Consider the following 13435-nt stretch of genomic DNA (forward strand, 5'->3'; position numbering starts at 1 on the left):
TGAGTTTTAAAAAAAAAAACCAAACGTGTTGAATTTTATTCTTTTCAGATCATTTAAAAAAAAGACCAAAAGGGTTTAAAAAACACCATCTCACAGATCCACTTCTCTGTAAAAACACATTGATTCACTGAAGCATCACGTGCTCTCTCAGTTGTAAAGTCAAGAATTTGCTCGTGGCTGTTGCATTTAAGTGTATTTTTGTTTTTTTAGGGCTTTTGCTTACATAGGGCAAATTGAGGCCTTTTCTTGTAGTTCCCAGAGGTTCTGAAAGCTCATGACAAGCAAAACTACTGTTTTTTACCATTTGTGCCGTATCAGTGACTGCCTGCTCAGAGAACACGTGCGTGTTTAAACGCTCTCCTGCTCTGTACTGTGCCAGGGCTCTGGCTGAGGCCACACCAGGGTCTCCCTGTAGCAAAAAAGGAGTTAATTGGTAAAGAAAAGCAAAGGCTTGCTAAGAGGAATCCTGCACCACAGAAAGAAAAACCCCGAAGCTGTGTCATTTACTGCAAGACTACACTGAGTCCTTTGGAACTGGATCTCCTGACACTCTGCACGCAGACCACAAGCAGGTTTCCACCACTGTGGAGCAGCTCCTCTAGAAAAACAACCAAGTTACACTGAAAAACCCCTTAACTTCATCTTTCAGCCTCATTCCAGAGCTGCTCCTGAGGACTGAAAGCCTTCTTTAAAAGCAAGACTGGGGCAGTTGCAGCAGAACTTTTCCCTGGCTGGCACAGCAGCGGTGGGACAGGAAGAGGCTCCAGGTGACATCAGGCCTTTGCTCCATAATAACATCAGCTTTAAACGCCTCAGTCATGTTCCAGCCCCTCCAGAAAGGGCTGCAGCCTGGGTGAGGCACACCTGCAGCTCACTGCTGCCACACAGGGACAGGAAGGGCCTTTGGAAAAAACCACCAGTCACAGTGGTCACAGAATGAGAAGGAAGAGAGAAGGCCCGATTTCTCACTCAAAACTAAACCCAAATCTGTCTTTCTAGGGAAGAATTCCAAGTGATACAAGCCCCTCTCCACACCGCAACAGCTGTGCTTAAGACACAGGAGGTTCCTTTCCTGCCTGCTGCAGGACCGTCCCTGTGCCTCTACAGGGCCCCTCACATCGCTACACCAGTAACCTGACGCGACATCAACCCCCCGGGGGGATCCTTTGGAGACAAGTGACAGAGGCAGGGGAGGTACAACAGCCGTTCTGAGATCACACAGTACTTCATTACAGACACAGTGGTTACTCCTTCTTGTCGGCCTCCTCGCCCCCCGTGGGGTCCGCGGGCGGCTCCTCCGCGGTCGCGCCGTTGCTCTCCGAGCCCGTGTTGCTGTCGCTGGTCCCCTCCTCGGCCGTGCTGTCCGCCCCTTCCTGCCCGCTCTCCTTGTCCTCGGGGGTGGAGGTGCCCTCCTCGCCGTTCTGCTGGTTCTCTGCGCTCTCCTCCGCGTGGGGCTCCTCTGGAACGACACATTTCTCAGCGTCACTCGCGCGCCAACGCGCTTGTTTAGGTTGGGCGATTGGGATTTGGCTTGTAACAAACCCCGAGTGCTCCACGGCAGTTGTGCCACTCAGAAACGTGCAGTGGCACACACAAAGCATGACATGGGGCTCTGTGTGTTCTTATCCCCTCCCCTCTTAAAAATGAGTAATTAAGTAAGAAAGCAACTGTTCTCCTGGTTGAGCTGGGACTTCTCAGAGACCCTCTGAGGTGCTGGGAGGATTCCACAGCAGGTGTTCAGGTGCAGTTACCTGTCTCCATGGGAGTGCTCTCCTCTTCCTTCTTCTCCTCCCCCTTGCTGGCTGCCTGCTCCTCCTCAGCTGCCAGGTTGTTCTGACTGCGCTCGGCTTGCTCCGCTGCCTCCTTCTCCCTCTCCTCCTGCCTCTTGCGGGCCTGTTCCTCAGCCTGGGCAATCTCAGCTGCGATTTTTTCCATATCCACTTCCACCTTCAAGCTGCATAACTAGAAATTAAAAGGAAGAAGAAAGCTCTTTTACCACCTCAGGCCGAGAAACAAAACATCAGTAAGCCCCAAATATGAGTTCAGTATTTCTGTGTGCAACATAATTTTGATTTGACTGTATCAAAATCTTTGGTCACTAGGGAGATACAGGCATATTAACAAAATTAAGGGGGAGGGGATAAATAAACAACCTAGAGGTTGTTATTTGAACACAGCCAAGGAGAAGAGTGTGTCCTCCACAGCGGCTTCACCTTCCTTCAGGTGCTCCTTCTCAGGTCCAGCCTGGAGGAACTCCAAACTGTACTGGCCCCATGTCACCACTAAAGGTCACTGAAGGAGCAGGAAATCACCCTGTGCTTTGTATCACCCACCCCAGGGCACTGCCTCAGCAGCTGGGTCATTGCACACAACTGAACTGACGCACTTGTACCGGAGGGGAACCAGCAGCTTCCTCACAGAAAGCGAAGCAAAGTGAACTGTACCCTTTTGAGCTCGTTGTTGAAGGACTCTGTGCTTTCCAAAAACTTCCTCTTCTTTTCCTGGTGACGCTCCTCGATTTGCAGCAGCTCAGCTTCGAGTTTACGCTGGAAGTGAAATGAACGGCAAGAACTTCACTGTGCAGTCACCTGAGAACCGGGTAAAGCTACAAAAATATTTCTGTGGGTTTATTTTTAAATATTGCTTTAATACATAAACATCCCTCTGCCTGCCTTGACCTGACAGCCAACAGCTCAGAAGTTCATACTGAAAAGTATGAACGGTAAATGGGTCCACGCAGCAGTTCAGGCATATTGTAAATGATGCTTCCAGCATCAGATGTGCACATTTTCTTTCCTATTCTGCACCCCTCAGGTCTGGATATACACAGCCCACAGGTAGAGGCACACTCCCACATCAATTACATTCTCATAACACAGACCACAATCCAAAGGAAAGAAGGGAAACCACCCCCTCCACCCTCCAAATAATCTGTTAATTAAAAAAACCCAACACACCTCTACCTAATTCTTGTCTGACTTCACCCACACTGACAGGGTTCTTTTGGTGACATGAGTGTTTGGAAAATACAGGCATGTGCCCAGTCAAAGCTGGGTGAAACATGCAGGTGTGACCTCACCAGATTTCCTTGTATGAATTTACCTCTCAATTAGAAATGTTACAATAGGGACAATTTACTGTAAAAAAAAATAATTCATTACAAACAAGGTAATGAGTTGTCAGGTACCCGAAATCACAGCTCCACCTATTACCCAGCAGACTTGTGCTGTAATAATACAGAGGGCTGTATGTCATAACGAAAAGCTGTGGAATTAATACCTAGGATATCCTACAGAGCAAAGTACACCTTAACGTGACCCTCAGTAACAAAACAGCCCAGGTGGTGAAGTCTCACGTCCTGCAGCTCCCAAGCAAACCCAGGGATTAGCTCTTGGAGCGCACAGAATGCGACACCCAGCAAGAACAGTCATGTAAGCGATCAAATGATCCGAGACCTGGAGTCCAGCCCAACAACCACCACCACGTTTCAGCTGCCTCCACGTCCTTCCTCTTTACCTGATGGACCATTAGGGACTGAACCTGGCGCTTCAGGACTTGCATCCTGGCCGTGGTGACCACGGAGCGGACGTCGGGCACCACGCTCTCGCTGAGGATCTCGCTGATGAGCCGGTGGTTGCGCTGGAACCGCGCCGTGGCCGTGTGCTTCATGGAGAACCCATCGTCGTAATCTGCAACACGAGGCCGGGGGGGGGGGGGAAAAAGTGCTTCAGTGGCACGGGGAGCCCTGAGGCTGACGCTGTCCCCACAGTGCCAACGTGGGATGGGAACCCTGGCACGTCATGGAGCGCCCGGGAACACACAGGGAGCACCGGGGAATCGCACGGCGTTCCCCTGGCACAGCTCTCACAGCCCACTTCACACGCCTCTCCCACAGCTGAAACTGCCACTGGCCTGGCTGCTGACTGACTGCCTTGCTTTCCACGTTTCCCACAGTAAGAGGGAATATTAACACAGCGAATAAAAGAACCATTCCTGAACAATCACGAAACCCAGTGCAAAATGCAAGCAGGATAGTGACCCCTCCGTAAACAACCTCTGTAGCACAGATCAAAACCACTTACTTTTTGAAACACTGAAGGACTGAAAGCACGAAGCAGTGATAGATGTTTTGAGTACCACTGAAAATTCACAGGAATCTATTAGGAGTATTCTATCTATTTAATCTATTCTATCTGTTTATTAGTAAATGCATTTCTCCAAAGAGAAATCAGTTCAGCAACAAGAATGAATTATATTCCAGAACAACATCACGTAGGAAAGTCCAAAAGTTGAATTAACTTTACATCAAATATTCCTAATGGAGGTGACCCTCCAACTATTCACAGGAATTTTAAGGAGAAGCCTAACACCATGCCAGGAGATACCACCAGAGGAGAGAGCTACTCAAATCAAGGTTTCTGCCCCCTTTGTTTTCAAAGTGTTATGTTCACTTTCTCATTGAGGTATCTGCTTTAACAAAGCAAAAAGAGGTAATGGCTGGTTCTGCCCAAGTTCACCTGGTCCAGGCAGCACAGAACAGAATCTCAAATCCCCAAGTTCCAGCCAGTCCAACACTAAATGTATTTACATAAATGTTGCAATTACCTCACACAGGGGAAAGTGCTGTTTGCCATAAGCTTTATCTCAGAGGTGTGCTTTTACGAGGGGGAAGGAAAAAAAAAAAAAAGGGTGTAACTGAGTACATTTTTCACCCTCAGGTTTCAACAAGTATTTGGTGATGAATTTAAAAGCAGCCATGAGGTGTGTGGGGCTGACTTTTCCCACTGGGTGGGGTGCATTTCCTTGCAGTCAAATAAACTTTCAGAATTTTCTCATCAACTTGTCAGCAGCAAGGGCACCTCACTCCCTAAACAATCTCAAATGACAGTTGTTGAACACACTGAAAAGTTCAGGTGCTCTTAATCGCACCAGAACTCTGCCTGTCAGATTTATGTGCTTCTGTTAATAAAGCACAACATTCCACCCAAGCTGGATTAAATCAGGCATCTAAGCCTTTTCTAATGCATGTGCTAAAGCTGTAAGCAGACTGATTTGGTTTGAACTGTAAGCATTACTTCACACTTAATTAAGAAGGGTTGGGATAACTTCTGCCACGGGTGCCACCTTATTTTTTGGGAACAAAGTCAGCTTTGTTATGGAGTAAAATGCGATAATCAGTACCAAAGGCACCAGAACAGACAGGCAGCCAGGTTAAGCGCCGTGGAAGGTGGGCAGGGGTGGTTCTGTGTCTCTCTGCTGCTGGTCCTGTACTGAGCCTGTCCCACTGGCAGTGTAGTCAGGCCCTGCTCCGCTTACCGTCGGGGTCCTCGGCGGGCTGGATGCTCATGTAGGGCTCCCCCTTCTCCATGCGCGACTGTCTCTGCCGGCTCTCCTCCTCCAGCGCGGCCTCGGCGCGGCTCTTGGCGTTGATGTAGGCCAGGTAGGCAGGGGAGTTGTGGTAGGCCTTCATGGACTCGTTGTACTCGATCTGAAACGTGACCGACACGGTTTTGATCGCACCACCGGGCGACTCCCGCCCCCGACACGACCGCTGCCCCCGCGCAGCTCACGGGGCTGCCCTGGGCCTGTTCTGGCTGACACACCAGGGACCAGGCTCTCCCAGCCTTTCTCTTTTACAGCTCAGAACTTCTTCCATAGTGTCCGTTCGTGCTTTAAAAACACGGCTGGGCCTTTAGGTCCGTTTCAGTTTTACTGCCTGAAAGTCTCAGGACGGCTTTGCTTGCTGAGATTTCAGACTCAAAGCACCTCAGAACAAGGCGCTTGCGATCAAGCTCTGGTTAAGATAAAATCAGCAAACGTACAACATTCTCAATGATTCCCTGGAGTTCTAACTAGATCTGTGATTCTGATTTTCTTCTCTTTCCTTATTCCAGTATGTCATGAACCAGTTTTCAAAATCACTTACGATTTGTCCATTCTTTGGCCCATCCCTGCACTGAGATGGCAGAGGGAGCTGCAGCCAGACTCCTGTCTCCTTCTGCAGCAGGATGGCAGCACTATTTTCACCTTCTTTGAAATACCTTCTCCCTTTGGACTGCTTTCTTTAATCTCACTTTTAAGATTTTTTTTTTTTTTAATAGTGATTTAAGGTATTTCCAATGAAAAAGGAGATATAATCTACAGTATTGTTAAAGGTACCTAAAAGTCTTGTTTTCTTTATGATCAGGACCAGAATCCTCCTGCCTGGGCACTGCACAAATAGAAACCAGCTGGCCCCTGCCCCAAGGAGCTTACAATCTAAACATCATTAGAAGGTAAAAGATAGAATTCCTGCTTTTTTGTTTGTTTGTTTGTTTGTTTTCAGCTAAGAGCACCCAGTTTGCAGTACTTCTCTACTGCCTTGGCATAGAACCAGCTGAGATTTGACCAGGTATCCACAGCCCCAGATGCCTGCCAGGTGTAAACACAGCACATCAGCTGGACAATTCTCCCCTTTGTACCTGAGAAATCACAAGAACAGCCTCGTACAGGTGCTCAACACTTACCAACCCAGACATGAGGAGCTGTCATCTCTTGCCATTAAGACCAGTAAAACCAAAACAAAAGCACAAGAAAACCCTAGAGGTGGCAGCATTTTTCTATTAAGAAACAATACACTAATGCCACAGTGTGGAGTTCCACCAGGTTACACCAGGAAAACCAAACCCCACGAGACTGGAAGTCTCTTATGAACACGTTCATGACAACAGCAGTAGTTGCAGAGCACCAGTTTTGAAAGAGGGTTTTGGTGTTGAGACAATCTTTTCAATACTGATGTTGTACAATCAAATCCATTCATTAAACAGTTAAAACCGACACTCAATTATAAATACATCATTTTGAATTAGGTCTAAAAACTGACCAGTCACAGTTGATGCACAGTTATTTTAAAAAAAAAAAAAAAAATCTAAGAGGCGTGTCAGGACAAACTTCCACTTAAGTTACATACAGGGCTCTCGTGAATGCCTCAAACACCCCTGCATGGGGAAGATGAATTTTTCTTCTCAGACCAGTTCCTAGAAGAATCAGCTGTAATAAACATCCCAGATTTCTTCCATTTACCTTTTCAGCTTCATATTCATTCAAATACTCTTGCTTCTCTTCATCAGTGAGATCTCGCCACATTCCTCCAATAATCTTGCCAATTTCCCATAACTTCAAATCGGGATTGGACGCCTTCACTTGGTCCCAGACCTTAACAGAAACAGCTGGAGCTTTACTAATGATATCTAAATACTTCCAAATTAAACATTTTATATTGTCATCTCAGTGTTCTTTCTGGAATCACCACGAAAAACAGGATTAAGTAAGGAATGAGTCTGTCTAAACTATCTGGATTATTTTCTGGGGCAGGAAGTCAGTAGGAAGCCAGCTACTGAACCAGGCAATTGCTGAGTGGCTTTGGTCTCATGGGAATATTGCCTTTAACCCTCTCAATTCTCTTCTTAAATGCACATCGCTGCATCTCGGGGAAAAAAATGCTACTGAGTAAACACATCCAGCAGTAGATTATGACAAAGAGACTGAGCTTTTCAGATCAGAATGTAACATTTCACAATATTTCAGTCGTGCTGATCAATCTGAGTTCCAACAAGTTCTGACTCCACCAAAAAGGTCTCTAACTTTATAGGGAAAAAAAAAAAAAAAAGGAGAGCTGCCAGTGTAATTTCTTGCTGCACCACTTGATTTTTTTTTTTTTATTATTTTTTTTGGTGTGTGTTGATGTTTTTTTGGCCTAAGACAGACAGGCTGGTAAAGATACTTTACCAGAAGTGGAAGAAATTCCTTCTGGCTCACCTGCTTCAGCCAGGCTGCCATGCCCTCCCCATGCCCCATCAGACTCCAGACTCCACAAGAGTCTCTCTCCTATTTCTGTCACACAGTTCACAGAATAGCGAAGCGAGCGTTGCCACGGGCTAGGGTGGTGAAGGAGAACATGCAAAGTCCACTCATTGCTACTCTTCAGTCCAGCTACAGCACTGCACCAAGCCCAGAAAACGCAAGGAATACTTCCTTTATATAAAAAAAGTTCTGCCAGTAAGTCACAGGAACTTCTGAATGTGGCGGGGTGGATCCTTGTCAGCAGACAGTGGTAGGAATTAGGATTTTAGCAATTTTTTATTTTATTTTTTTTTTTTTTAACCCCCAAGAAATTGGCAACTGTGTGACCAGACTACTGCTGCCTTTGTTCTGCAGGGCAGACTCTGGACTTTACATCCCCTTAAGAGAGCGCAGGCTGTTAGGAGTCAACGTTTAGAAGCTGAAACTAAGATCATAGCAATTAATTGTTAGCACAAACCAACACTGACTTTTATTAACTGACGGACACGGTAATAATACCCACCTTCCGGCTGTACCTCATGTAGGGCATCAGGGGCTTGTCTGGGGGTTTGGGGGGCTTGGGAATGGTAATACCAGAGGAAGCCTATAAAAGAACCGGATAAATCCATTCGTTAATGGGATTGCTGGGCAGTTCCCACACGCTCCAGTGCTGGAAAACACTCACTCTTCGTGCATTCACACACCCCCACTGAGAGAAGCAAACACCACCACTTAAAAAACAACCCAGTCTGTGAACAGGCACTAACTAGAGCTGGTCCTCACAGCAGTGATCTCCAACCTAAGTTTGCCCTCTACTCTGTAAGTTTACAGAGCAGTAATTAGACAAATCCTCAGAAGGGCTCCATGTTCTCAAAACTGAACAACACAGCTTAGGAACTGCCATGGAGACACCAACCCCAGCAGGCTGGTTTTTCTCACTCCTGGTGAGCGATTTATTTTCCCTGTCTCGACAAATTTAATGTGGCCACTGCACAGGTGAAAAAACGACAGGCAGGAAGTTTAAAAGCACTAAGTTAGAGATGTACCAAATAATTTTAGCAACTGCCTGCAAAATTCGTCAGTGGTAATCTGGAGCCAATTAACAGACTCACGATAAAAAGAAAACAACCCTATGCAACTGAACTGTAAATGTGTGCTCTGCTTGCAGCCAAGCTGTAATTAATTGTCCCAATTAGCAGGTAACATGCTCCTGTGCTCTATCTTCCCTTGGCTTTGACACTGTCAGGCACAAAAGGACACTGAGCACCAACTGCTGCTGGAAAGCTGCTGCCTCCCCTCGTGTCCCCTCAACCCACAGAACACCCCACAGGGTTTCCTCCTAGTGCAGTGCAGTGCCATCAGAGCCCCTGTCACCTGCAGGGTCTGGAACCCTCCCCTCTTCCAGCAGTTCTGTTATATTAAGTGGGCGCATTTAAATAAAAATACAAAGGTTCAAGACCTTTCAGGACTGTGGCCCACAGATCAGTACTTGTGTGTAGCCCAGAAGGCCCACGTTCCACATTTTGGTTTTCCAATTTTAACTCCCAGTAAGGTTTTTTTTTTTTTTTTTTTCTGCTGAATTTATGGAGCTCTATGAACAATGCATACAGAACTGTGTATAAATAATGTGCATGAGGTATATGCATCACCAGAATGTATACATAGATACACGTACAGATGGGTTGGAAAAACATTAACGGAAACTGTTCAATGCTTTTAAATTAAGAGGGATTTAGAGACACCATCCATATACTGGGATATGCATGGCAGAGCAGGCTGTGTGTGTTTGTGACATACAGAAACAATGGAAGTTCTCAGACAAAACCTGACTTATTCTCGTGTAAGGAAATAGTGTCCGTTCAGTCAATTCCAGCTTGTAGGGGAAGGTCCTTTCTGTAAATGCTTTAACAAATAGAATGAACTTCATATGTGAAGTCTGAAAGAAGGTTTATATGAGAGGCATAAAAGGAGTACACTTTCATTCAAAGCACCATGCATTTTGGTCCTTGAGAAATCTTGGTATCGCTTTCCAAACTGATGTTTCAAGGTACAAAGTCTTACATGAAAAAACCTTGAAGTTTTGAGATGTTTAAAAAAAAAAACACATCAGGGGTTTACCCTGTTGTGTTATGAAAATGTTACATTTCCCCAGTCTATTTTTGTTTCCTAACTCCATCCAATTCTCAGCACTTCATCCGTGTTTGAAATGAACCTGTCCCCTCCCTCGTCACTCGTCTCCTCCTCACTTTGTTTATTCCATGAAAAATGAATGTAACATCCATTTCCCACACACTGACATATGTAAGAGCTGAAAGGATTCTGTTTCATTATCACCACGCTTTTGTTGAAAAAATAATGACTGAACTTGGGACTGTGCAGTTATTACCAGTCTAAGCCTGGAAAGAATAATTAAGGCTTGCACCTCTCGTATGGCTCAACAGGATGATGCAACGACTATCAACGATCTCCAGCTTGCAAAACGCTCTTCCTTATTTTTGTGCCAGTGAACCTCAGCAAAATGAGCAGTTCCCCCCCTCCAACAATTCGTGCCCAGCTACAGAACTCCTCCCTACGCATGCAGGGGTCGCTGAAGACCACAAAGTCTGTCATTTTGGAGTTCTGCATCATAAAACCATCACCAGTTCTCCCTGCTGAGTAGAAGCTCATTTTCCTGCGAAAGGTTTCATTCAGAGTGAAGGGGGAAGGGGGGGAGGGTGGGGAATAAGAGTCAGAAGTGAGTTGGTATTTTTTAATAAAGAAGTGGCAGCAGCCAAGACTCCGAAGATCCTAACCCTAAAGCCATTTCTGGTCAAATCCTGGTGTTTGCTGGAGGATGTAATAGTTGATTCTCCTACCGTGACCCGGCTGTTGGTGCCCGGGTTCCCTCCCAGCCTGTAGTTGTTGTAGGCCAGATGGCTGTATGGATTGTATCCCACAAACCCTGGGGTGCTGGGCATTTGCTGATGGAAACAAATGAGACAAAAACACGAATGAGAAATGAGCTCAAACGAGGAAAACACAGAAATGAAAATGAACTGCAATATGGCATGCAAAAGCAACCAGAATTCAAACAAGCAATGAGGTGTAGCAGTCGGTGTCTTCCCAACACACACAACTTACTCCAGCATAAACCTAGTAAGGAAACAGGACTTTTTAAGCAAATGTGTCGCTACAAATTTCTGTCTGAAGTTGGTTGATTTTATTTCTATTAACTGTGCAACTTATTTAAATGAGTATTCTGTAAATCCAGCTGATTGCTCGTAAAATTTTTCAACACAAGCCACCAAGGAATTCAGAAGACTCTTATATCCGAAGGGTGAAGGTTACAGGGTGACACAGCACCCAGTGATGGGCCAGAAATCCCCTGTATCCACATTTACACCAGTGAAAACCCCTGCCTGATTTTCTTCCCAGCATTCTGCCTTCCCAACAAACGTGGAGGGGGGAGGAAACCTCTCAAAGCACCATCTGTGCACCCCTGCCAGTGGCTGAAGACAATTCCCAGAGACATCCCTCTGTCATAAGGCAGACTGAGGAACTCTAGTTCTGCAAAAAGATCTACAGGTTAGAAACTACAAACTAGTCTGAACAGATCACCCAATCCAAGACAACTCAGAAGTTAATCAATACATCTTCATTCATTCATGAAAGTGGATCGATTTGTTCTCACCTCAGTCATGCAGAGAAAAATCTGAGTTCTTTACATTCCCTTCTCACTTATCTAAGGACACTCAAGTATCACTGGGTTCCCTGTATTCCCCTCCTCGCTTAAATTTCAACCTTTTTCCATTATCCCCCACTTCCCAATCAAATTTTGTTGGAAAAAATAGATCAGCTATTTACCAGTGACTGTGATTAAATCCTGACTGTCGTGGTCCTAACACTCCCTCGGGATTCATGAGAGCCTGGAGTGTTTCTAGACATTTGATTGCCATCCCCACAGTGTCTCTCTCTCCAGTAGCCTTAGCAAACACTCCTACAGTCTTTCCCAGGGATTTGCTGGCTGGACCTGTTCTAGATCACAGTTACAAAAATCCTACAAATTGGTTCAGGACTCCAAGAACCAAAGCGTGACACACCCAGACACTGAACAGTGTTGCCCTTGGAGCTGACTACAGCAACTCTCAAGGTTTCAGGTAAAGGCAGACACACTGTAGGATTTTATTCCTTAACATACAAGTGCAGAGGAAAATTATCCTTTAACACTCTGCCTTCCATAGAGATTTTACTGCCAAGCTTTTTAACTCAGTCACAGCAGCTGACATGTGCTCATCTGTATGCCTGGGCTCATGACATACACACGCACTACTTCATAAGACACCATTTTACTGTAGGGGTTTTTTTTTGTATTACCATAACAACAGGTTTTGCATAGGTTGAACTACACCTCTTCAATAAAACCAGGTGACAATTGTAATCTCCGTCTGCTTAATTCTTTATTTCTGCAAGACAGGATTTAAACGTTACCAGGGAACTACCTTGCAACACATGGAGACTTTTTTATTTTTCAGCTACAGTACTGCAGTTAGGAGAACTACTGGGACTTTGTCCACTGCAGCACCTGGAACTGGCTGTGGAAGAACAAGCAAGGTTATTTGGCGGCTTCATGACTTGCATTAACAAGAGAGCACAGACCATCATCTGAAGGACTGCACAAAATATGATATCAAATACAAGAAAAGGTGCTTGTTAGACAGGCAACGCACACCACTGGCTGCAGTTCTGACATGGGTTTCAGGCACCCCTTTGAGGGGCTCTACCACAGCAAGGTAAACAATTTAACATCTGTGTCCATGCTACGTCCCAAAGGAATGTCATGCGTGTTGGCACAGCTCTCCAGGCAGGAATCCAGGGCTCAGGGTGGATCCATCATGTCCCTCCTGACACTGGCACAGGTCTGTGCAAAATGAAAACTCTTGAACAAACTGCGCAAACCAAGTTTTATTTGCGTAGACTTACGGAAACATAACTTGTGTTTATGCACTATATCATTTTCAAGCCTCTTTACAAGTAAAGTACGGCACAATAAATTTGAAGGGTCACATTCCATCTAATCCCCATCCTGCAGAGATCAGGGACACACTATTGGGCAACAGTTTTCCAAAGAAAATAAAAATCATCACTAGAGCATCTTTGCTCATTCTTCTGTACAAAGGATTTATCATAAAATCCAAACTATTCAGAAATGTGATCGAAGAGGAGCATTTGCTTTCAAAGAGCTCCCTGCCGTCCAGGAATGTCACTGGACAGGATACAAAGCTCCTGTTCATGTTTCCCTCAGTGTGATCCCACAGCACTTTACTAGAAAGTAAAATACTTCCCATGTCCTGGACTCCAAAATTACCAGTGATTTCAAGGAGTGCAAGGCTGGCATCAGGAGTGTTTCACTGCTCTGTCCCAGTGTGACAGGATTTTGCTTATTCCTACATTCCACTGAAATGCACCTCAGGACAACAGAAACATTTTTTTAAAAAATGCACTGTCTGCCCATGATTTGGGCACAGGCTCAGTGGGAAGTTTTAGGATTAAATATGTCAGTTGGTTCTTAACTACTCCAGCACTGCTGCAACCCCCTGTGAATCACTTCAGACAAGTGACTGCTCACAGAAAATTC

General features: G+C 45.5%; 1 protein-coding gene across 2 annotated transcripts; it reads right to left on the reverse strand.

The window, feature by feature from the left end:
• On the reverse strand, positions 1-13035 carry SMARCE1 (SWI/SNF related, matrix associated, actin dependent regulator of chromatin, subfamily e, member 1). Of its 2 annotated transcripts, none has more exons than XM_027905917.1 (8): positions 12175-13035; positions 10677-10781; positions 8345-8425; positions 5317-5488; positions 3517-3689; positions 2445-2546; positions 1752-1962; positions 1-1459 (listed from the first exon to the last, which is right to left on the reverse strand). In XM_027905917.1, exons 1-8 carry the CDS (start codon positions 12175-12177, stop codon positions 1245-1247), a joined length of 1062 nt encoding a protein of 353 aa, XP_027761718.1. In that variant the 5' UTR covers positions 12178-13035; the 3' UTR covers positions 1-1244. The 2 variants fall into 2 exon arrangements, with proteins under 2 accessions (XP_027761718.1, XP_027761717.1); XM_027905916.1 differs by adding an exon at positions 7063-7194 and having other exon boundaries at positions 10677-13029.
• Positions 13036-13435: the final 400 nt, after the last annotated feature.

The sequence above is a fragment of the Empidonax traillii genome, unplaced genomic scaffold (assembly GCF_003031625.1).
Source record: "Empidonax traillii isolate 1590-97213 ecotype Southwest subspecies unplaced genomic scaffold, ASM303162v1 scaffold1222:size288430, whole genome shotgun sequence".
NCBI classification, from domain to species: domain Eukaryota; kingdom Metazoa; phylum Chordata; class Aves; order Passeriformes; family Tyrannidae; genus Empidonax; species Empidonax traillii.